Below are 25,152 nucleotides of genomic sequence, written 5' to 3'. Positions count from 1 at the left end.
GCAGCTGAGGGAGAAGAAAAGCAGCTGGCCAGAGCAAGCCAAATCTTACCAGCGAGCTGAGTGTGCTGCTCTGACACCACACCTTTATCTAATGAAGTAATTCAGCAATTTGCTGATATTTCACATTTTTGATTGCATGTTAACTCAGAGGCGGGATTGATCTCCCCCAGCTGGACAGCTGCTGCTTGTTCATGGTACAGACCATAACTCATACAGACTTCAAGTGAAAAAGAAAAGCTCATTGCTGAAACAGGTGTTGAGCTTTCTGTAGTGTTTGCTTATAGACAGCTTCCTTGACATTTCATGTGAAGGAGTGAGTGCGAGTTAAACATAAACTATTAGTCAACGATCGAAGCATGGCTTTGAGAAATAAACTTCTTCCCTGGTTAAATTCAACAACCACATCATTTTTAATTTATTACTGATGTCACTGCACCTTCACTGGCAAGCCAAGACTTAAATACCTCTATCTTAAACAAGCTGGGGCTCAGGCAGTTTGTGGAAAAACACGGATATAACCCTAACTGAACAGCTCTTGACACCGAAGTCATTTTCCAAGTAGCATGCTTATCCTTGGGACATACTATTTGTAAGCCAAAGGAACTGAATTCCCTATGTGACAGCATGTGTGCTTTGGAGGTCATGCAATTGTTCTGATCATCACCAAGCAGTGCTCACCTGGCTCCAGCTCAGACACATGGCACTCTTCAACAGCTCCGGAGGGGCTGTGGACTTTAGCATCGATCTTGCCCTTTGCCCCGTTCAGCCTTATAGCAAAGGATGCTGGCTGATTAACTTTTAATCCAGACTCCTGAGAACGCAACAGTCAGATTATCAAACTTTCATTTCAGACAGCACAAGATTTGTGGCAGGGAAATAACCACTTCAGCATAAGGGTTTAACAAAAGGCATAAAGTTGTGAGTTGCATGAACTCTCAAATCAGACGCTCTCTCCCTCTTAGGGGGTGGCTGATTCAGGAGTCACCCACGTTGGCTAGCCTGACTTTCCCATGGTAACAGACTGTTTTTGGAAGCCAGACAACTGTGCCACATCAAAGAGAGGCAGGTTTACAATACCAGTCACCCATTATCACTGAGGTCAGTCCTTGGTACTCAGGCACTTGATTTAAAGAATGCTTAAGCTATAGCTCTATTTTTCAGCCCATTCATTCATTCCAGATTCATTCACGGAAAAGCCTCTGATAATCCAAATGTCTGAAAGAGTAATACACATGTTTATATTTGCCACGAGAGGCTGCATTTAGAACGCCACCACAAGATGTCTCAAACATAAGAAAGTAATTTGAAACATGAAACCAGATGTTGTTGTGCTGTCAGGCCATCGGTGGAAGGCGAGACAGCTCCACACGTGAGCCACAGTGGTCCTCGACCAGCACAGCCCATGCAGCTATGCAGCAGCAATATCTCACTCTTAACATACTTTACCTCATTTTGTTTTCAACTAAATCCTGAAGAGGGAAATAAATGCAACTGAGTAGAACTGAGGTACAATGTATAAACAAGTCCCTGATGTGGGTTTAGTGGAGGTTAATGCTGCACAATGGACTCAGTTACAGAATACTCAGCTTTATCTGCCTCTCCAGGACTTAACTGAAGTGAGTATTCCTGTCAAAGAGTCTTTAAATGAAACACAAGGCAAACATCAATACCACAGTGACTAATTAACGCCCTTGTAACTCCTAGTTAGAAAAGATACTACCGGATCAGGCTGTCATGGTTCATTTACACAGCCGAGGTGGAGAATTCCTGCAGCCCAGGCAAACTCCTGGGGATCACAGCTGGGACATAACAAAAAAAAGCTTTAACCGAAGTACTAATCACCACTCAAGGAGGACTGAGGTACAGTATATTTAGACACAGATTCTCAGTCTCACATCCAAGCTTCTGGCTTTGGAGATTTCAGTCAGGCCTTTAATGTTACTTGTATTTTAATGCCTGTAACCACACACATACACAAATTACATGGTGAGGTTACCAGATGAGCCCAGACCAGCTACAAAGCTGTGATTCATTCTGAGGTTCACTACCTTTCATGAATCATCTGAGCTGTGACTCTGTGGTTTTGTGGCATCAGCCAGAGCTAATCTGTACCCTGACCTCATGGTGGGGCCATCTCTGTCTGCCTGGCCAGGCTGCAGTGATGTCCCAGCTATGCAGCCCTGTGCTACCTCACCCATGGAAATGCAGCTCTTCACGCACGTTCCAAATGAGGAACTTGGTACCAGCACAATCACTGGTGGTTCACCTCTAAATTTTAGTTCTCCTTGTCCTTCCCCTAGCTAATGGCACGGGAAACATGCCTTAGCTCCTCCAATGCTATTTCTGGAGCCTCTTATTCCTAATTGCCAAGTGTTATCACTTGTAACATGCTCAATTGAGCCTTCTGCCTTCAAACTCTGGCTAGCCAGAGCTACCCAGGGGCCCGCTGCCAAAAATCTCTCTGGCTGCAAGCTGAGCTTGACAAGCACCAACCAAGACAAGGCTATTACTTAGAAGAAAGGACAGCCATTTTGGTTTTGGAGAACAAGGACGAAATCAGTCTCTGTGGTAAGTTGTATAGATGTTTCCTTATGTCTCACCTGAAGACTAGTGACAGTGAGCCTGCGAGCATCATCGGAGGGGGCGATGACAGGAACCAGGTAGGGGCTTTCAGGAATGTGCTCATCATTGAACTTGATGGACACCTCATAGTTGCCTGCAGAGAGAAGAGAGCAGTGAGTGTTTAGTTTCTTTGAAAGTCACAATCAGTTCTGTTTCCATTTGATTTGGTCTCAGTATATACCTGGCTCTTGAACTATATATGATGCACCACAAGATCCATCTTTATGGTCATCAAAGGTGATTTCTGCTTTACTTGGGCCTTCTACAGCGATAGACAGTCCTCCAGCTCCAGCTTCCCGTGTCCATATGCTGAATTCAGCTGTGAAGCACATGAGAGCACACACAAGGGTAAGTCTGCTGCTGCTGCTGGGTTGCAGCTTCCTCCTAACAGACTGTAAAGTTCCCCAGTTGAGCATATTTGAAGAATGGTAGCTCATCCCATCATCCCAGGAGATAGTGCTTAGCAATTTCAGAGGCTCCTGTTAGCCAAAACACTGCACTGCAGACCTGCACCCAGCAGATTGTGGAGCCCACTGAGAGCAGAGGACTCACCTGGAACACCTGTCTCTGCACGCTCCAGCCCTGGGCCTCCAGCTCTCACTTTATGGGCTCCTCCCTCGCCCAGTGGCCCCACGGTGAACTGGAAGGGGCTGCCTGGCACTGGCTGCCCTTTGTATTTGACATCCACAGTGTGGACCCCCATTTCTTGTGGCACAAAGCGGACACAGTAGGTGTTTTTGTCACACTCTACAATTTCAGCATCAAAGTTTCTCCCAGAGGGACTGGTTACCTGAGCTGTCATATCAGCACAATCAATTTCTAGCAAGAGAATAAAAAAAATGCAGATTAGAAAGTGACAAAGGGTTTTGGAAGCAGGGCCTGAGCTCAAGTGATTACTCAGTACAAATAACAGAAGAGGCACACAGCTATCTGTGTGCTTCTGAGCAGAAAACCTGGCCAGCTGCAGCTTCCCAGGTGCTACAGAGGCAGATGAAGTGGCTGGATAAGTGCAGCCAGCTAAGCCTGGCCTACATGATTCACAGTTCCCAGACAGCAGTACAAACATTTAACAGCCAACATGATCTCAAAACCCTGGAGCTAAAGTGAGCTGTACAGCCCACTCTGCAGCCTGCTGTACACAGAATAAATTAAATTAAGGCCTCACCAGTATTTATTTTTTCATGTGTTGATCATGGTTATCCTTATTTTTAACTGTTTGAAAAGACACATTACCAGTGTTTCTTCCCTAAGCTATGTTAATATGAGGATGTCCTTACACAACTTAAGTTTGTATTTTCCCTGTCTCAAGTACCCCATGCTATACAAGAGCAAGTTGTGGTTTTGGGGATAAGGATGTTGTTGCTTACCTGGGATTTTTAGGTTCAGATCACATATGCTTCCTACTGTTGCAACAGAAGGAGCCCGTCTTGTTCGTGTGATGCTCTCCTTAACTCTTCCTTCACCACTTATCTTCACACTGAATGGGCTGCCTGTAAGTATCACAGCAAGTCACTCCTCCTCTGCTTATTACACACACCACTGAGGGCAGAAATGAAAGCTTCCTCTGACTACAGGGGAACTTTTATGCCCAGCTAACAGTCAGGCCCAAGTCAAATACATGCACGTAACCAGAACAGTTTTGGATGCTTGCTGCCTGGGGAAAACCTCCTCGAATCTTTGGGACTTATGGTCCAAGCCAGATCACCCAGCCCACCCACAGTTCCAGAGCACTGGGCAGCCAGATAAGACTTCTGTTGTACTAATCAAAAATTTGCCCAACACTTCTGCTTACCTGGAATATGTTCATCTGCAAATTTAGTGGACACAATGTACACACCAGGAACAGTTGGAAAATAGGACACTTTGCAAGTTCCATCTTCTAGATCTTCAGTTTGGATCTCTACCTTGCTGGGTCCTTCAACTGCCAGTGAGATCCCACCATAACCTACAATATAGATAAGTTAGCCTCAGATTTCCAAAGCTCTACTCTAAATCTGACATAAAATAGTCCAAAGTCATGGCAGGTGCTAGTTGGTAGGTTTGTATCATAATGGGCACATGGGAGTTGCATGATGCCTTAATGGCATTTCTGTACTCCTAATCAGTCAGAGGCACAGCATGCATTCAGCTCCTAAAATTCTCTGACCACATCCCTTTTTCTTTCAAAAATGTTGAGAAGTTATCTACCAAGCTAAAAAGTTATCCAAGGCTCCACATTAAACTAACAGGGAAATAACTACCTTCCTCATTTCCTTCTTGCAATACCAAATGATACTAGAGCCAGCACCACCTCAGTGACAGTCCCTGTTGGTACATGAGCCAGGACCTTACAAAGCATATTCTAAAATAGCACAGTCTGTGGTTAATAACTGACAGCAATGACTGTGCTTAATGGCAGCTGCTGCTTTGCAGCTTGTGACCTGGTGTTTGCATGCTGAGGGAGGCAGTGCTCTCGTGGAGAGTCAATATATATCTCATAGCATCTCAGGGTCCCTTTGTGAGGGCACTAACCAGCATCTCTTGTGTCTACAATGAAGTCACACATTTCAAAGGTTCGTCCTTCTACCAAGCCACGTCCAAAAACTCTTGCCCGTCTGGCATCCCCGATCTCAGACTGGACCACCATGATTGTCACAGGGCTGTTTGGTACATGGCTCCCATTTTTCTTGATGCTAACCAGATGTTCTCCTACTTCCCGTGGAATGAATGAGATGCCTACAAATCAGAGAAATGTGAGAAATTGATTCAGTTTTTATTCACGTTGTACTTGATTTAAATGCCTTAATCATACCAAAAAATGCAATACTGGAAGAGCAGTCTCTACTCATGTTGAAGTGTTGCTCTCAAGTAGACCACAAGGCCATTCATATATGATGACAAAACCCACTTCAACTGCAACCTGGCACGTCACATGCAAGCGAAAACAAGAGGCCACTCTTCATACTTTTCTGTCTTTAGACAACTGTAGCAAACACTATCAACTATTTGGTTCAACAACACACTTCTGGGAAGGGGCACAGAAGTTAGTCATTTTACAAAGTAAAGCAAACTGGAGTAAAGACTATCACATTAATCTCTCAGATCTTACCAATGTGGTTATTGGGCAGCCTCTTCAGAAGACAAGGCTCATCACGACCAGATGGGGCTTTAATGCTGGCTGTTAGGAGACTGAGATCAGTCTCATTGATATCCAACATGAAGTCAGCAGCAGAACCAAGCTTAACCTGAGACCGTCTTCTGTTATCATCTGAACACATAAAGAGAGACGAGTCACAAAACATTACAAGGTTAAGTGCAGAACAAGTCAGAGGACTTCAAATTCCTGCCATAAACCAGGTTCCTCATGGTATCAGAGGTTAATTTTTAATATGAAGTGCTTCCAGAAGTTTAAACTTTATACCTGTGATCTTGGCTGTGAATGGACTGCCTGGAATGTGTTTGTCATTGTATTTTACCAGGATGCTGTAGTTTCCAGGTAGAGTAGGCAGGTACGTGACTGTGCACGTCCCATCTTTGTTATCAATGCAGCTGATCTCTGCTTTTGAAGGTCCTTCAATAGCCAAGTCCAGTCCACCTAGGAAAAAAGCAGAGTGGCACTTCTGTAAATCTTTGTGAACACCAGGTCCAAAGATTTGGTCCGAAGAGAAATAACCAGTGCCTGGTACTGAAAATGGAGCTTAAATGTGTGTTTTCAATGGACAGCAGCAAACCAGCTCAGACCAACCCACTACAGCCACAGTTCTATTCAGCCTTTAGATTTCCTGAACAGTGATTCCACATCCAGTCATCAACCCTAGATTTAAGCTGCTTTCAGTTTATTTTTAATTGAACAAACAATATGCACCCAGTACCACAGGGTACATCTACTGCTCTCAGGAAGGGATAATAAACCAGCTTTTTCTGCAAGTTACATCCTGATATTTCCATAAGTCATTTGTGTGGCACCACAGAGATTCACAGTTGGACAGATAAATGGAAATCAAAGCCAATGTGTATTACACTACCAAGAAGCTCCTTGTTTAGGGTAGGATGGGTTTAAAGAACTGACTTACCCTCTCCTGCATCTTCTGTGACAATGGTGAAAGTTGCTGGTTTATTTGCAATCCCATAGATGAGGCCAGGCCCATAAGCAGACACACTGCCACTGTTGGGGTAATTGACATAGAACTGCAGAGGGCTCTCTAAAGGGGAAAAAAACCAAAAAGAAGCACTTTTAAGGATGAGTGGTCTGGACTACAAGAACTGATACCCATGTTCCTGCACGCCCTTCTCATTACATGATATCTGAAAAACCTTACTGTGACTGTAATGCACTTAAAAACCAAATAAGCCTCTGTTTCCATCCTCAAAAGACACTTCTCCACAATTTGTGCCACAGTCAGTCATGGAAGAGTAAATGTTATTCTAGTTACCAGAGATAATAAGCTTAAATGATGTTGTAAAGGGTCTTGCTCACTGCAAGTTTATTTTTAGCACATTAAATCAGAACATGACTCAGAAGCAGGCTTTCAGTTCAGGCACTGATTCTGAATTTTAGTAGCACAGAATTAGGAACTAGCACAGCACATTGTCTGACTCAATGAACCTGAACTAGCAAATTTGAAGGGTATCCAAGAATGTATTTGCCAGCCTCAGATTAGCTAAGCTGGTGCACAAGAACAAAAAGCACAGTCACTAACAATCAAGAATGGTTTCAAAAAAAGGCACAGATAGCTCTTCAGTCCAAAGTTAGATTTTGCAGCTGAGACAGTAAAAAGTTTGATTCATGACAACCTTCAAGAAAGAAACATTGTGGCACATCATCTCTCCACCCCAGCACAGGGTAATGGTGTTAGTGAACCAATACAGCAGACAGGTCAGCACTTATGGGGGGGCTATATCCATAAAGTGCTGAAGAGATTGAAGCAACACCACACAGCACTGAGCTCCCCACTTCAGCCTAAGTTATGCTGTGTTTCTGTACAAACAGAACCAGCAGTCCCTCTCAGGCAATGCTGAAGGTATTCTGTCTCCTATCTACACATCCCTTTCTGCCCAGCCCCCCAGAGCCAGCATGCCTGGAGAACCACAGGGCAGCCACAGCCTCCAGGCCAGGCAGTGCTTCCACCGGGGAGCTGGGGGAGCAAAGACAAAAGGAAATGGAATGAAATGCAGTGGTTTCTGTTTGTTAAGAAGCAGCCAGGAAGAAAGATTACAGCATAATATGCATGTGTGTTTTATTTTATGGCAATCAGATGGAAACAGTAACTACAGTATTTCAACCAATCACTTATCCCCACAGTTTTGAGATTTTTTTGCCAATGCAGTTTTAAGGATAAACACACACTGTAACCAGTAGTTTTGCTGAGCACCATGGCAGTAAATTTCAACCTGAAAAACTAGTAGTTAGAAAATTGTATGTTTCTTTTTCATAATAAAATGCCACAAAAGCTAGTTTCCCCAAAACCAAAATCCATTTTAAGCCTGGCTGGTACTATTAAACCACAATGGAAGCTCATATGTGCTGGCACTTACTCCTTTGCTTTAGTTCTCTCTGCACTGCTTGCAGAGAATGGGCAGCTGAATGGTAAAATATCCTGGGCAGATCTTTCCACAGCATGTATAACTTAGCTACAGAACCTCACCAGGGAGCAGATACATCAGCAGGACTCTGCACTCAGATCTGCATTGCCTGCTTTGTCAGACTTACCTGGGATGTGATTTCCCATGTATTTTATGTGCATTTCATGCAGCCCAACTTCAGTAGGAGCATATTTCACTGTTACTGTGCCATCTTTATTATCCACAATATCTGGTGTATCCATCTTTCCAGAGGGCATGTGTACTTCACCTACAAAAGGCCACCATGGGAGTTACAGAGGGAGAAGCTGCCTGCTTCCCCTCTCCCACCCACAGAGAATTGTCTAGCCATTTTAAACAAGCATTTTAAATTGTTAAATTCCTTACCCACAGGCACAAATAGGAGACTAATGGGAACACTAACCAGACATGTTTTCTACTTAAGCTACATGAATACAAGGCAGTGGTAGACATCTGGCAAACAGTCCTGTGACCTTACAAACTCTATAGGCAGGCAGGGCTGTTTTCTGCAGCCATGCAGCTTTTCACAGCAAGCTGCATAAAAAGCACTGATCTACCTCTTAGCAAGATGGTCCCTCTCTCTGCTGCACTTTTGAAAAGGAAAATTTGACTGTTCCTTCAAGCTGGGACAGGCCAGGGCTTGGGCTGGGATTGCTGAGCTAGAGGGCAGAGGGGACACAGGCCTTGCGTACAGGAGCTTAGTGCAACCAGGGTGCTACTGGAGCAATGCTCTCAGCTGCCAGACCTGTAGAAGAGGGGTCACCTGCTTTGGAGAAGGTATGTGTCACAGGAATGCAGAATTAACTGCTTTATAGCATCTGCAGAAAAGAAATAATGGAGCTTTATCAAGGATGCATGTAGCTGCTCCAGAAGGGAAAAACCATCAATAGGCCCTATAGTGCAGGAGCTCACAGCCTAGCACTGAGACCACAGCAACACACCAAGAATCCTCTCACTTAATTCAAACCATTGAAGGGCCATATCCTACTCATCCTCAGCGGATGCCACTCAATGTGAAGTTAAACAGCTATATTGCTGGCAGGATACAAACCTCCCACACACATTGTGGTCTAGACCACCCAGTCTGTTAACTGCAAATGGATAAACATGCTAACAAAAAGCATGGATCTCCCAGAGAGGCACTCCAGGTACCTGTTATTTCTCCTTTCCTTACAGCAAATGGGATAACCATATCAAAGGGCCTGAACCCCATGCCGTTCATGTCTCCAACAGGAACATAAGCTTCTTCTGTAACCTAAAGCAAGCAAAAAGATGGGTCACTTCAAAAGGGCTGGTAGAGCCAAATGAGTACTGAGCAACTCCACTGCAAGCACAAGCAGAAGAGAGTGTGATTATTGCAGCCAGCCAAGGACTGGGCTCCACCAGAGCAGTGTCCGGCCAAGCTCTCCTTTACACCACACCGCAGAGCAGAGCAAATCAAACACGGCGTGGATGGAAGACATGCTGGAAAAAAGGAAGAGATAAAAATGGAACACAAAGGGATGGAAGACAATGTAGTGCACACAAGACCCAAAGTGGCTCCATCTGAAAGGATTTAGTTGCTTAAGGCCTGGAAGAGAAAGTGATTTTTAAATGGGGCAGAATGATTGCAACACAAAATGGACAAAAGAAACAAGTTTCACAATGCGACTCTGAACTCAAGACACTGTGATTTTACTGGGAAAACAAAGCAGTGCACTCAGGGTGCTTTTGCCAACAGCAGACATTTCAGAAGTGGAAGCTGTGGGTGCAATGATCCTCTTCATGTTTACATGAGTTTATTTGGAGACTCCCTTCAAGCAGCAAAGAAAAAACAAGGTCTGGATCTCAAGAACAATTGAAACAATTGATGAAACAGAAAGAATGAACACAATGACCAGAGCAATCAAGCAGTCCCAAGAAGCAGGCTGTCATCTGAAATGGAACACAGATGGGGAGCTGAAAAATGTAAAAATTGTGTACCCAAGGGCGGAATCCGGGCGGGGAAGCGCCCACTGGCTCCTGCGACTGTGCGGCGACATCATCTGCATCTACAGCCTGGGCAGGGGCAGAGGCACGTTAGTTGTTATTAGATGTTATTCTGGCATGGAGGCACTCCCACCTTTCACAGCTCAGAACACACTGCTCCTTCCAGTTCAACACCTTCCTCCCACTGTGTAGCCCTCCCAGTCCTCTTGCCATAGCAAAGACCCAGATCCAGTCAGGGAAGCTGGGAAACTGCCCTCATCCGCAGGCACTGGAGGAAGCCACCAGTGGCACAGCAAAGGGACAAAGCCAGTATGTGCCATTGTTGCATGCTTGGGAGGGAAGTGGAAAGCTCTGCCTGAACACTGGTGGAATTGAATATTAGAGTTGCTTTCTTATGGGACTGATGCAGTGAGGGAAGGGAAAGGTTTAAACCTAAGATGGGGGTCCCTGAGTGCTGTGCACCATGACACGCCAGCTGGGCGGCAGGGGAGCTAGCTGCTGTGGGAAGGCTGCTCTGGTTCATGCACTTGGGTGAATGACCCAGCCCACATCCAGCCATAGCAGCAAAGCCTTTCTTCTGATTCATAGCTGGGACTGCGTCGTCAAGGCACCAAATGTGTTTTCCTCTGGCGCAGCCGCTCTCCTCGCCAAGTGTGCCAAGAGCACGACTTGCAAATTCCCATCTCTCCCATTAACCCAAGTTGAGTAGCTGGGACTAACACCCACGCAGGCAGCTCCCCCAGGCTCAGCCATCCCAGCCCCTCCTCCCATTTACAGCACTGCAAACCACCCTAATGAAACAACCCACTGGAAACTTCTGCATGGATGGACTCCACTGAGAAAACCAACGCAAAACAGAAATGCTGCTGTTTCAGTGTTCTCTGTCCCCAGCTGAGACACCCAAGTCAAACACATAATGTATCAGTCAGCTAGGAAGTGGGAATTTTGGCTGGCCAGGTTTGGGCTCCCTGACCTCAAGAGGCATTTCCTGTGGTGAACCTTGAGCAGTGACCAAGGGAGTTGTTTCTCTCAAGGAAATCTTCAGCCACCCATAGCAATCTGCCAGGATGACAGGTAGGAAAAGCCAGAGGTGCTGGCCCTAGGGACTCGCCCGTGAGCCCCATCTGGACTCAGTACAGTCCTGTGATTTCAGGATGCACCAGAGGCTGCTTGGGCTGAGATTACAAGACTGAGAATTGTTTTGCCAACACAGAGAGATGTTCTTCACAAGAAGGGCTTCTGTGAGCCCTGAGAGGCACCTGGTCTGCTTCTCAGGGGACTGGGGTATTGCTTGCTAAATGTGGAGTGCTGCACACAGGAAGGAAGATAATTAGAAGGAGGGAAAATTTGGCTACAACAGTTTAACTAGCACTTACAAATAATTTTTAAGTGTGAGCTAACGGTCTGCTTCCCTGGGATCTGTCAGCAGACCGTTGCTTATTTTGGGATCATCTTAATAAAAAGTGAGAGACAGAGAAGGCAGAGCACTGTATCTGACAATGGCCAACATAATTAGTTGTAGAAGCTGATTACAACCACCCTTACATCATTTAGGAAAAGAACTACTTGGTCAGGAAATGAAAAACAAATTTCTTCCAAAAAGCCAAGTCTTCATCCTCTGATGGTTTCTATCCCACTTCACTTAACCATATTGCCTCCTCAAAATAAGCTCTGCAAGGAACACAGATTCATTAGCTCCTGCTAGCCTAATAAATATCTGAACATTTACACACAGAGTTAACCTATTGCTAAATAAAACACAGCAGCAGAGATCCAAGTGGGAGGTACTTCTGGAGCAGAACTGGCTAAGCAGAACTTGCTTACCATGACGGTGAAAGGACTGTTGGGAATGTCCACCCCACCAAAGCGGACATAAATCACATAGGTCCCTGGTTTGGCAGCAGTGTAGAAGATATCGTAAGTCCCATCCTCATTTTCAACAACATCTGCTTCAGCTTCTGTCCCATCTGGCGTGAGGACGGTACACGTCACTTTTCCCTTCCCTGCTGATTTGGCGTCTACCACAAAACCAACCTCCTCACCAGTCTTCACAGTGGGTGCAATTCCAGGACCTACAAGGCAATTTTAGTTACAGAAAGTGTTCACAGGACACTTTTCCCAGGCAGACTGCCTGTGAGGTGCCTGGGGAGCATGGCACCAAGGCACTGGTCCCAGGGAGCCACAGATGTGGTTTTGGGAGCAGATGTACAACAAGAGACATTTGTAAAACTGGTCAGCACAGTGGTATGCTAGAGCTGGCTACCGGTTCTCCTTCTCCTCTGCAATCAGAGAGGCTGGATGGGAAGAGAGAGGAAAAAAAGCTAAGTTTGAAGAAAGCAATGCCTTAACCCATACTCTTATCATCCTACTCTTTTATGCAGAGCCAAAGGCACATTCTTCTGCCAGCAACTCAGCTTCACTGCTTTAACATAAACTTCTCTCTGTAAGCAGATATAAAAGGGCACAGTAGCAGCCATGGCCACACTTTCTCCACCATTACCCACACAAGATTTTCCACTGTTCTGCCACACATCCCGAAAAAAGAACACCATGTAACAATACCAGAATTGAAGCAATCAGATCTAGCTTGAAGAACACTGTGTTTAAATGAGAACTATTATGTCTTATTTGCAGTAGTACATATTGAGTACTCCTGCTTCTGACCCTCACTTGTTACCAGGTAAATGGCTCATTTTCAACTGGCAATGAACCTGCTGGTTTAATACATTGGCAGTATTCCAGCACTTACTCCTACAATGATTGCATTTCAGCTTTACAGCACTGAATCAGAAGCACTTCTTGGAAATGGGAAATTTTAGCTGGCATCTGGCAGTAATCTCCATCTCAGTTACTTTCAATAGTTAGTGACTTGAGTTACTTTGAAGAGTATCAGATTTACCCATCAAGGCATCTTTTAAACATATTTTGATGATATCTCTTCGTTTTTTGATTATATCTCTTTTTTTCTTCCATTGTGTCAGGAATGTATTTCTGTTTAAAACAATTTGATAGCAGCCAGCTCATGGACAGGCTTCAGGTGCACTCTAACTGCACAATGCCCACACACTCTCACAGGTCTACAACAACAGATTAAGTTTCCCCATTCAATTTGGCCTTGCCTATTTTATTTATTTACTCTACAATCAAAGGACTTAATGTTCAGTGGTATTCTTGTAACTAGTTCCTGCCACTTCAGCTCCCTGCCACAGCCTCCTGGGAGGTGGGAGCATGCCACAGTGACCACCCAAAGCCACGTGATGAACACCCTGTGTCCTCCTACAGCAAAAAATCTGGAGAACTCCTACACCAAGGTAATGATTTTTTGAGTCGTAGTAATATCTTATCTTTAGGTTCTCTTCTTCCCAAAATCCCGTTCAGACCCAGGCCAATCTTGACCACACAGAAAAACAGCAGAAACCTTCACTAATAACACCTAGCCTGAATAGCCTTTGCACATGACCAGCTATTTCCATCCTCAGAATTAATTCTGTTGTAGCTTGCAATGAAAAGCTTCTTGGAATGCTCACTGTGCAAGGAACAGGATGCAGTGGACACACATATATGAGTTATTTTTAAATCACATTCACTTAAGTTCTCAGCTAGATTTATTGATGCCAAAATAAGCATCAGACAGTTGCATCTGGCTATTTATAACAGCCCAGGCAGTCTGACAGATTTTGCTAGAGACTGAAACAGATCCCTGCTCACCCACAGGGTGGACACTTCTTTATCTTTAGGAACACCCCTTCTGTGTAAGAGCAGCCAGACTACACAAGTCTCAAGCATGTCTTCTACACCCATCACATCTACTGTACCATGCTCAGAAGGCAGCTTTACACCCAGAACAAACAACAGCAAAGAGAGGAGTCCAGCACTCACCTGTGGCCAAACACTTGCTGGCATCCCCAGCTGGAGAAGCCCGGATCCTGTAGGGAGAGGCCGGGATATCATCTCCCCCATACTTAACGCCGATCGTGTAGCGGCCCGTCTTGTCAGGGACATAGGTGACCGTGTAAGTGCCATCCTTGTTGTCATGAATGTCCACTCTCTTGGGTTTGCCCTCTTGGTCCTGAGGAATGCAAACCAGAAGATTTAAGTGCTATGAAGGTTTTGATTTTCCTTAGCTGGACATCAAATCTGCTCACAACCACACTTAAGTGGTCTCAAACAGATACAGAATTGCAGCTTTTTGAAGTTTAGAGATATTTTGCTCAAAGACTGTAACAAGAGCAGAGTATTAGGAGCAGAAAGATATCAGACCACTACAAAATAATCAGTACTATCATTAACTACTCTTTGGTTGATATGCGAATGTTTATAAGATCAGCAAGCCATTTTAATGAATTTGATATTATTTGTAAGAAGTTCAGGCTTCACTGTCAAACTGCTGATGGAAATTAAGAATACTTCCCTGTTCCCTGAGGCACAAATGGACAGTCACACTGTGCAGCTCTGTCCTGAGTAAGCACTGTCTAGCCTTGGGCAGCTGCTCCCCAAAGGGTCTGAGGGCAGGGGGAAGCCTTACTGGAGTCTGCTGTCAGCCCTCCTGCATGAGGCATCCAGCTGCTGGCACAGTGCAATGTCTACAGCTAAAAGCAGGTCTGTGCAGCCCCTTCAACTAACATTTCTCATCAGCTGCAAAGCAAAAAGCATTTTAGAAAGCCTTCCAAGCCTGTTTATAGGGAATCACATATTGACTCAATTTTGTATTTTATGACTTAATGCTGCCTGGGGTACAGTATAAGCTGCAAAGGACTTGATATTTAGGTACAGCACGAAAGAGTTTACTTCTTTCAGGAAGGGTTGTGAAACATTTGACAGCTTAGAATAAGAAGCAAACAAATGCTGCCAGAAGGATCACCTAATGCACTTCTACCATACAGGACTTGTGGAACTTGATCTTCAAAGCCCCAGCCAGGCTGGGAGCTCTGATAAGCATTTCGGATCCTTTAAGAGCACACTTGCACACCAGAATTAATGGCAACTGCTTTGGTGCACCTGAGCAGGCGTTGAGACAGGACAGGAGCAAGAATGCAGAAGGGCAAGTACAACCAGGCATACCATGACCTAGGCATGCCAGAGCTCAGCTATGTGGTTTATGGTCCACTAATCAGACACCTTTTCACTGAGGCCACAGAGTCCAGGCACCAGAAACTTTGGAAAGAGTAGTAACAAAGACAAATCAAAACATTCCTGCAGTATCTCCTTAAGCAGCTTATGACTTCTGGCAACCTTGAGGGAGATGTGTGATCTAATTTATCATAACGTGATGCTCAGAGTGGTTGTTATCTCATGGCCTTGCTGAATATGCTAGAAGACCGCCTCCATTTCAAATGCCAGTATTTCCATAATCTTACAAGAAATTACTTATGTCATTTTGGGCATTTGCAGAGTGCAAGGTTAGGCAAGAGCCAAACAGAGTATATCTGATGACTTTAAGACAGAAGTTTCACAAAAGCACTCTCAAGAGCTTCACAAATGCAGAGTGCAAGACTTTGCTGTACCAGACTTTAGTGTCCAGTCAGCAGCCCAGTCTCCAGGACATTGGGTATGTTAGGATGAAGCTGTGGACACTTCTGAAAGGAGAGACTCGTGCCCACCTAGAAAACATGTTTCCTGTCCTGCTTGGTTTTGTTACTTACCGTGATCTGTACAGCCAGAAGTCCCTGCCCAGCATCCTTAGCATCCACAGCAAACTCCACAGGCAGGCTGGCTAGAATGCCATAGGAACTGAGCCCTGGACCACTCGCTGTCACCTTACTGGCATCGTACGTAGGAAGCACCTTCACCTTGAAGGGACTAAAAGAACAACCCATTATTTTCCCTCCTCCCAAGTCAGTGGCTGATAGTTGCTGCAGTACATGCTATACAGCCCTCTTACACTGTCTGCTGCAGGTGCAGTGGGCTCAAAACACCACTGAACCATAAAGTCATGCAAGAAGCTGCACTGTTTAAGTAAAAAGCACCACACCAGTCTGTAAATGGTGCTTATGTGCTGGAGGAACACCACTAGATTGTTAAATCCTCAGTTCTGCAAAGTTTCTCTTATCACCTTACCTTCGAGGAATCTCTTCATCAGCATATTTGACAGTGATCAGGTAGGGTCCCTCCTGCATAGGGGTGTAAACCACCGTGTGGGTGCCATCTCCATTGTCTACCACATTAACAGGTCCCACAACTCCTAAAAAAGCAATACATTTTTTTGTCAGCTATGCTATTAAAATAGTTATTTGCTGCACAAAGCTAAAGTATGGACTGCTCATTTATAACAAATTTCAATTTTTTTTTTATGAAAGCAACAGGCATGGATCAATGATCAGCTTCCCTTATTTTATATTCAAAGCCATTGACTTGAGATAGATTTTTTTATCCACTGCTGTCTGGGCTCCCATCTTCTTGCTGTAAAGAAAAGCTAGCATGAAAACACAGGAAAAAGATCTGCCTTTTGGTACAGTCTAGGTTGAGAGCAATTGCTAAAGGTGCATTGAAGATCTTTTGAGACAGAAAATGAGTAATGCTTATAATTGTCTGTACTGTCATTTACAAGATTACTTCGTATTATTGGGATTCATTGCAGAGAATTGAGCTCTAAAGCCAGCTGGTGTATAGCATTCACCAGCTGTCTTTCACAATCAGGTGTTTAGAAAGGCAGGCTTGCTGCCTAGGCAAGAACACCCTGCAAGCTGCCAAAGACCTAAGCAAGCAGGATCAATTATTTCAATTTGCATTAAGTTAAATCTACAAAGATTATGTGACATATCAGTTCAGATCAACACACAAAGCAGTCTACAATTACAAGTTGGCTTTAAAACACAGAAAGGATTAGTGGTAAAGCAAGCACAAAAGAAATGTATATAGCTGCCATGCACAGCCTAAAAGCAACACCGTTGGTTTCCCACTCCCTCCTGCAGATGATTCTTGCTGTTGCCAACCGGATTTCCAAGAACCAAAACTGACAGTAGTTAGTGAGAGTTCAAACCTGTCTCAGTGTCACCCTTTGGACCACCTTTAAAGAAATCCGAAATTGCTTTCAATGGGGAGCGCCATCCCTGGGAATCCGTCTCATCCGCTAGAATTAAACAAGTGTTACCTGCAGGGCACCTGCACAGCAAGGCTGACACTCCAGGGCAGGGGCAGCTCTCACCTCCAGCAAGGTGAGACTTACAGCCAGCAGGTCCTCACTGACAAGATACTCTGCCACTGAGACACTGCTTTCTGGGTTACTGCAAACACCATTAATGCTATCACCTGAAGGGCCTTGCTGTTCTCTGGGGACCACTGAGCAATTTCACCATTATTCAGAGACTCCTGCAATCCACTGACCCAGGTTTCCCAAGTCACTGTTCACGTTAGATTCTGGATTTACTTTTTGATATCTAAAACTTAACACACAATTGTTCACTGGTGATGGTTAGTCACTTCTCCCAGCCCTGAAGATCAGGCTAAAGCCATCCAAGACTCTGTCTAAAGCAGCACTTCCTAGGGCACAGCTCTCTGTCACAGCATGATGTGGGTCAGCTGCTAAGGGGCACACAACAGCTGAACAGGAGCAAGGGAAATGCTCACTCAAGTGGCATTGCCACCTTTGCAGACTGGGCCAGAACCATGTAACCTGCCCAAACACAGATATGGGCCCAGTCAGATGGAATATTTTGGTTCTTACCTCTGGGTCCTGTCACCACCACTTCAAGAGGTGCTATTCCTGCCTTGCTGGCGTCCACAGTGAAGGACTGGGGGATTTTGGCTCGAACAGCTGTACCCAGACCTGGTCCTGCTATTTTCACCTTGCTGGGATCCACAACATCCTTCACAGGAACCTTGAAAGGACTGCCTGGAAGTTGACACGGTAAGTGTTAAACACCACAAGGTTAACAGTTACAGAGAACAAAAGGTCTTTTTTCTCTACCTTCCTTAGGGTTTTTTTGTTACTGTCCCTCTGCTGCAGGCAGGAATTACAACCCCACAGCCTCCACACCATCCCTCTGCTTCTGCAAAAGCCGGAAATGTAATGATGGTGCTTCTACAGTTTCACAGAATTGGTGTCAACCATCTGTGACCTATCTACTTCTCACACCTCAGGAAAAAAACCAAACATGAAAGAAACCAGAAGTGCAAATGAAGCATCATGGAGGCAATACATTTCCTTATATCTTGCTGTGTTCAGTATGTCAACAAAGAAAATGGAAACAACAGGAAACATCCCCTCTTACTGCAGAACAGGATCGTTAATGCATCCACATAACAAAGGGCTATTTTCATAACCTAAAGTATTACACACCACTTGTATATAACATCAGTTATTTGTCAAGGCTTAGTGTCCCTTTTCCCGTTCCACTCATCTGTACCCATCTGAGCAAATGCCACTGCCTTTTCTGCCTGAATTCTGAGGAAAAGCAGAAAGCCACAATCACATAACATCCCACAGCACAAGGGAAATGCAGCCAACTGAGAACTCCGAGTGCACAGTTTGACTTCATCCCTCTTCTGAAAGCCACTGAGCAAGAGCTCTTACCAGGAATATGCTCTCCCCCATATGTGATGTTAACATCATAATCTCCTGGAACATAAGGAATATACTCGGCACTGCAGCTCCCATCTTTGTTATCTTTACAGCTAATTTTAGATTCTGAAGGTCCTTCAACAGTTATTCCAAGGCCACCAATTCCTGCCCCTCTACAAGACAGAAACACACATTGTTAGAATCACCTGCTTCTACAGCAGCTTTGTTGCCCTCACATGTTCTGGCTGCGTTTTCATCCTTTTTGGAAATGTGGTATCCTAACTTCCAATGTTCAGCCTTCAGCATGTGCTGCCACACAAAGCTGTTCAGTGTTGCCTCACTCAAATTTTGCTAGAATTTTCTTCTCAGTAACTATCAATCCCTAATATCAAATGTTTGCAGAGCACAGTAGATGATGAGGCAGCACACACAGTCATCAACTGGACATGGCTTGGTCTTTTTATAAATACTTGTACTGAGTTTAGCATCCTGCATTGCACACACCACTACAGTCCTCCCCCCACACCGATATTTGTTCAAGATCAAACAGGCTCCATCACCTGGTGACAACTGAAAAGGCATTGGGCTGATTTGTGAAAGCTTCTGTAAGTCCAGGTCCTTGTGCCTTCACACGGGATGGATGGCAGCCCTCTGTGACATTCACTCTGAAGGGACTATTTGGCACAGGCACACCATCATATGTCACATTGACTGTGTGTGGACCTGTTAAAAAGAGGCAAACATCTCCTGAATTCCCTAAAAATGCTCATAATTTAACACAGCTCTACAAGATGCTACAGACTTAAATGTCTGTATATAGATAAGAGTTGCTTCATGCATTTCACAAGACTTCACAAGTGTTTTGTAACTGAGATTCCATCTACAAACTGTTCTTCTAAAGACAAGTTACCATAAAAGCCAGTTCTTCAAGTTAAAATAGAGCTACTTCCTGCAGAATTAGCTCCTCTGCTGGCAGACCTCTTGCAAAGATGCCAACAAGTTACTGGCAGACCTCAGGGGTTTGCCAAATGAAAGTGGTAGAAGAGCTGCTTGCTCTTGGTTTTCCCCTTTCAAGTAAAAGAAAACAAGCCCCAAGGTTACCCTTTTCAAATGGCGTGTACTCCACTAAATATGTTCCATCCGCGTTGTCCTGGACGAGACAGTCTGTGGGGGAGCCAGAGGGGCTCGTGATCTGTGTCCTGATGTGCTCACCACCAGCCTTCGTTAGAGGTCGAGCATCCACAGTGAACTCGGTTGTAGCTTCTCGGAACACATCTACAGGAAATGTTTTGAAGAGTCACTTCAAGAAGTCCAATATATTCCAACAACAAAACATTTGGTGAAGCAGCATGATAAACAGCTTGTTTGGGAACACGAGACTCCTGTCTGTCCAAGGATCACCATGGAAACACGCACAGCTTTTACAACTTTCAACATTTAGAATACACAGAAAGGACTGCAAGTCTTACAAATTCCGATAACAGTTAATCTCACCTTTTCCTTCGACTCCTGGCCCAAACACTTTAACTCTGCTTGTGTCCACAGCTGGCTCCACTTTGACCCGGGCTGGGAATTTAGGCACTTGCTCTCCTCCATATCTCATCTTGATTGTGTACATGCCAGCTGAGAGTGGCACGTAGGTAACGACATAGGTCCCATCTTTGTTGTCGTCTATTTGCACCTCGGCTTTGGAGCCAGTATCTGACACCATGTCCACCCTCAGGTCCCCGGGCCCTGCTTCTGTGCAGTCGACATTCAGCAGCCCTGCCTCGCCTACTTTACCCCGCTCCAGACCTGGGCCTGTGGCAATGACTTTAGAGACATCAAACGGCATTTCTATATCTGCCTTAAAGGGAGAACCAGGAATGTGAACTTCTTCAAAGAGGATGTTTACAAAATACTCTCCAGGCTTCGTAGGCAGGTAGGAGACAGAGCAGGTTCCATCGCCGTTGTCCGAACATTCAATTTTAGCTTCACACGGGCCTTCCACTGTCAAACCCAAACCTCCGGTTCCTGCCCCTTTGGTATCTATTGTGAATTGGGCTGGCTTTCCAACAAGGCCCCCTCGAAGACCTGGACCATGAGCTTTTACCTAGAAGAGAATATGCAGTTGAGCTAAATGGCCTTTTCCATGTTACTGCTAGAAGACTTCCTAGTTAGACTTGCTTGTATGTGGGACTCTATTTACAGGCCCTTAAAAATACAGAGAAGGCACTCTCTCCTTTGCCACTCAGCCCTACATTTTTACTGTAAAGTTGTTACTTCTCCTCCTAAGAGGTTTCTAGGCAAGGATATTTATAATCTCACCATAGCTGTTTTTATACAGCTATGTATAAAATCTATTTCCATGGGAAATAAAAGGTGGAAATGTTAAAATATTTGATGGCTGTACACATGTTTTCCTTGAAATATATTTCCTTAGAAAAATAGCATCTTAATACATCAGAGATGCTTATCAGACAGACTTCTATTAAATTAGGAGTGATATCTAAATTTGCTACATTATGCAGGATATTTGCCATATTTTTGATTAGTTCAACATTTTTTTCAAATACAGTGTTACAGGAATGAATTCTACAAGTCAGAGAGGCTGCAGAAAGAACCACTGAGCACTCTGAATAAGGATGTTCCTGGGTATGTTTTGGCCAAGACCAAGCCAAGTCTCATGCAGTAGCCCACAACTCAGTTTTCAGGTGTCAGTTGCTATTACAGCCCTATGCTGTTCACTCACCTTGGAAGGGTCTGGGGGTAATGTGGCCTCCACAGTGTAGGGGCTCCCTGGGATTGGGTTGCCATCATAACTCACATCCACCACATACAGTCCTTCTTCCCGTGGGATGTATTTTGCAGTGCTGCACTCCTTACCCAGAACTGGTTCCACCAGACATGGCACAGCTTTCCTCATAGGACTGGAAATATTAACCTCCAGTTTACCTTGCCCACCAGCTCCTTTGGTATCAATTACAAATTCCTGATCCTTGCCTACTTCCACTCCTGAAAAAGACAAAACCCATATTACATCGCTTACTTAACATCAGACAGCAGTCCAAGGAGTCTCCCATGCACACACCACTGAGGGAGCAGGTACTGGCAGAGCCCTACCCAGTCTGCATTCCTCTGCAGGCAAAAAACCCTCCCAAGCCAAACAACAAAAAAAACCCAACCAAAACCAAATGCTTTGATTAATTGACATCACAAAGCTACAGGGGAAAACAAGCCTGTAAGGTGTGGTCTGAGAGTATCAGAGAGAGGCTCATTTCAGGAAAGCAACAATATTTCACAGCCTTAAGTTCCCTCACTTTTGGAAAACAAAAAGACCGTATGAATGACACTGTGCATTGTAAGAGTTTGATACATTTGAATGGCCATCTAGCCCTCAGGGAAACATATTTCATCAGTAAGTGCTCTGTTCACCACAAACAACCAAAGCCCAAACACATGTTTTCTCCACATTACTTTGTAATCTTAGCAAAAAAGAAAAAAAAAAAAAGAAAAAAAATCTAAAAAATTGAAATTTGGCCTTCAAGAGGACCACCTAAATAAGTGTGGTAAAGTTATAAAGTTGGAGCTACTTGATCCCCAGCAGTAGCAAGTTAAAAAGGAGATTGTTTTGCCTGCTCCTGCTCCAGCAGGACATGTTGGCTATCACCCAGACTCCAGAGACCCTTCAGAGGCTTCCAGCCCACAGGTACTTACTGTTTTCGAGTCCATTGACTATAACTTTGCTTAGGTCTAGAGGAGCAGCAACACCCACTGTGAAAGGGCTTTTAGGGATAGGATCACCACCATAAGTTACCAGAACCTTCATTGGACCCTAGGTGGAGAATTTACATGTTAGCTCAGTTCCTCACCTCACACAGACACACCAACACCCAAGCAGTACATAACCATATCAACTAATCCATTTCATCTGGTCACAGCCAAACTTACTGGTTTATGGACACTAAAGCTCACACCACTGCAGCCCTTCAAAGTACTAAATGGTTTTTATTTAATACAGGAAGAGCAAAAAAGACAGTTGTTTCCAACATTTAATTAGACTATATTCAAGCTGCCTGGCAAAGCCTCCAACTCAGGCTGGCTCCGACTCCCCCAGTGCTCAGACCCGACAGCTGAATGAATGTCCCACTGCTCCAGACCAGGTATCCCCTTCCACCACATGGAGAGGCCAAAGCTAAGATTGCAAAGAGGCCATATTATTACAGCATCTGAAATACCAGGGGTTTAAGCTCTACAAGTCAGAAAGATTAATGCTCTTGTGTATTTTGGCTGGAATGCTGCACAGCCACGGCAAGCTCCAGCCCATGATGTGTGTTCCTTTTATTCTCTCCTACCGCAGTCCATATTTTAGCTATATTCACTGTTTGCTTACTTTTCACTCTTGGCTGGTTCTGCTCCCAAGTGAAATAATCATGGATGTTTCATGCAAGCTAGTGAATAGCTTCCACGATCATTTTTGGTTGTTTTTAGAAAACACATACACGGGTAGCTGTAGCAACACCACGAGATAGATAAGACCAAATAAACAGCATTAAACCAAGGCTGCTCTGCAACTGACGCTGCCCCTCAGGAATTTAACTACCTATTCCATCCTTCCCTGCTCTGAGGAGTCCACAGTCTCATTCATAAGCTACTGCTTAGGAACCTGAGGAGGACAGGGTCCAGGAAAGACCTATGTGTTCACAGCACGGAGGGACAACAAGGCTTCCCTAATTGCTGAGCAGTCTATTTTCATCTCTTAACCACTGCTCTCCCACCACTGCTACCCATGAGCATCTCCTGTAAGGCCACAGCACTTTCATGACCCATGGTACTTCTCCAGAAGGAAGACCCAAGTGGAAAACCTGGTTTGGGCTTGTTTCACTAGTGATTTCCACTGAAGCACAGAAATCTGGTACTGCTCATGAACACATGGAGTAGAGAGGAGTGCTCCCTTCTGCATACCAAGCCTGACTAAACAAGCCAAAGCCTCTCCAAACAGGCACGCCAGCCACATCCTGAGATCATGCAACTGCTTTATCGAAAAACAAACGTTAGCTCTATGGTGCTTCCAAGAACTCTGAACCAGCATTATCAGTTAAATAATACTGCACTTTTCCTTATCAGTTCACTTTTACATAGCTCCACTCAAAGAAGCTGGGGCAGATGACCTAGTACATGTGGTTGTTCAAGAGAACGAGAGTAGCAAAGCACTTTCATGTCAGCACCAAAGCACCTATATCCTCAGAAATATGAGATTTGTGCATTCTGGTGTTTAGTGGCCCTTTACAAACATACAAGTACAGTGTAAGGAAAAATGCTTCTAGCTATTAGGAGCTTCCACTCTCAGCTCTTTAATGATGCTGCTAGAAAGGCACCAACTTCATCACTTGCCTACTGGGAACTAGTGCGGCATCACTCACTCTTCTTTTTGTCCCTGCTCTGGTACGCACTCCAGCTCCTTTGCCACCAGCAGCCTGCTGACAGGCAGCACACCACAACCTCAGCTCTGCAGGACTGCAGCAGCTGGGGCAGCAGGCAGCTTCACTGTGGAGTCTGGGAAGGTTTGCCACCTTTCTTCTTCAACTGATAAGGTATGGAATGATGATGTGAGCTGTGTGCTACTGCATCAATATCTCTCCTTGCCATAGAAAAGAAAACAGTGGCAAGCTATCAATAACTACACCAGAAAAACTGCATTACTGCTTTCCAACTCCACTGCATGCCTTAGGGATTCTGGGGAACAAGGATACCCTGCCAAGTTTTTTCTGCTTTTTCCACTGTGCACTAGGGAGGGAGGTCACTGCACTACAGCAACACGAGTTATTCACTCCTGTACCTCTACAGAAGTTGGACATACCTGCTGTATGGGCGTGTACCTAATAGTGTGGGAATAGTCATAGTTGTCAATGATATCCAGATCCATCACTGCCTCTCCTGGCACTGAGCTGCTGAACTGCACATCCAGTGGTGCTTTTCCAGCTCCCTTGGTGAACACAGTGAAGTGTGTTGGCTTGCCACTTTCCACACCTGAAGAAAAATGTTAATTCTAATTTACACACAGCTCACACAGAGAAACTCTCCTCAAGAAGTATTCAGTACTAATAAAGCCCAGCAAAATATCAAGGGAAAAGCATTGTTTGCAACTGCCTGACCCCCCACCCTGCTGCTGCATCCCAGCAATGCTCAGCCAGGCTGTGACCATCATGCAACAGCTCCTCAGGATCCAGTATTGGTCACACTACATGAACCCAACTCTCACCAGTTTTGTTCAGCCCAGGTCCTTCAGCTTTCACTTTGCTGGCATCGTGTGAGGGGTCCACCTTAACTCTGAATGGGCTGGCAGGAATTTCCTGCAACAAAAACACAACTCCAAAAATAACCAAGTCACTCTTCAGCAGCCAAAATTAAACAGATAATAGTTTTAAGATAATTCTGCTCAAATTCCAGCATCTTGAGTAAAATTTCACCTTACTTAAACACTGCCTTACTAATTAGTATAA

General features: G+C 44.7%; 1 protein-coding gene across 3 annotated transcripts in view; it reads right to left on the bottom strand.

The window, feature by feature from the left end:
* The window catches only part of FLNB (filamin B), a 70,829-nt gene that overhangs the window by 6,725 nt on the left and 38,952 nt on the right, over positions 1–25,152 (bottom strand). For 2 of the 3 annotated variants that reach the window (XM_058812990.1, XM_058812992.1), the window contains exons 17-42: positions 24,912–25,002; positions 24,510–24,679; positions 22,367–22,484; positions 21,402–21,664; positions 20,165–20,762; positions 19,772–19,945; positions 19,231–19,393; positions 18,683–18,843; positions 17,834–18,001; positions 16,228–16,351; positions 15,813–15,969; positions 14,050–14,239; positions 11,995–12,242; positions 10,165–10,239; positions 9,355–9,457; positions 8,312–8,452; positions 6,675–6,803; positions 6,023–6,196; positions 5,711–5,869; positions 5,134–5,337; positions 4,415–4,567; positions 3,990–4,112; positions 3,175–3,441; positions 2,804–2,941; positions 2,601–2,716; positions 679–811 (exon numbers count right to left, since the gene is read on the bottom strand). In XM_058812990.1, coding sequence (XP_058668973.1) covers positions 679–811; positions 2,601–2,716; positions 2,804–2,941; positions 3,175–3,441; positions 3,990–4,112; positions 4,415–4,567; positions 5,134–5,337; positions 5,711–5,869; positions 6,023–6,196; positions 6,675–6,803; positions 8,312–8,452; positions 9,355–9,457; positions 10,165–10,239; positions 11,995–12,242; positions 14,050–14,239; positions 15,813–15,969; positions 16,228–16,351; positions 17,834–18,001; positions 18,683–18,843; positions 19,231–19,393; positions 19,772–19,945; positions 20,165–20,762; positions 21,402–21,664; positions 22,367–22,484; positions 24,510–24,679; positions 24,912–25,002 — 4,540 coding nt within the window. The remainder of the gene's footprint in view (positions 1–678; positions 812–2,600; positions 2,717–2,803; positions 2,942–3,174; positions 3,442–3,989; positions 4,113–4,414; positions 4,568–5,133; positions 5,338–5,710; positions 5,870–6,022; positions 6,197–6,674; positions 6,804–8,311; positions 8,453–9,354; positions 9,458–10,164; positions 10,240–11,994; positions 12,243–14,049; positions 14,240–15,812; positions 15,970–16,227; positions 16,352–17,833; positions 18,002–18,682; positions 18,844–19,230; positions 19,394–19,771; positions 19,946–20,164; positions 20,763–21,401; positions 21,665–22,366; positions 22,485–24,509; positions 24,680–24,911; positions 25,003–25,152) is intronic. The other variant, XM_058812991.1, reaches the window with a different exon arrangement.

This window comes from Ammospiza caudacuta, chromosome 12, assembly GCF_027887145.1.
Source record: "Ammospiza caudacuta isolate bAmmCau1 chromosome 12, bAmmCau1.pri, whole genome shotgun sequence".
Taxonomy (NCBI): domain Eukaryota; kingdom Metazoa; phylum Chordata; class Aves; order Passeriformes; family Passerellidae; genus Ammospiza; species Ammospiza caudacuta.
The sequence above is the reverse complement of the archived record's forward strand: the minus strand, read 5'-3'. Positions and strand labels throughout refer to the sequence as shown.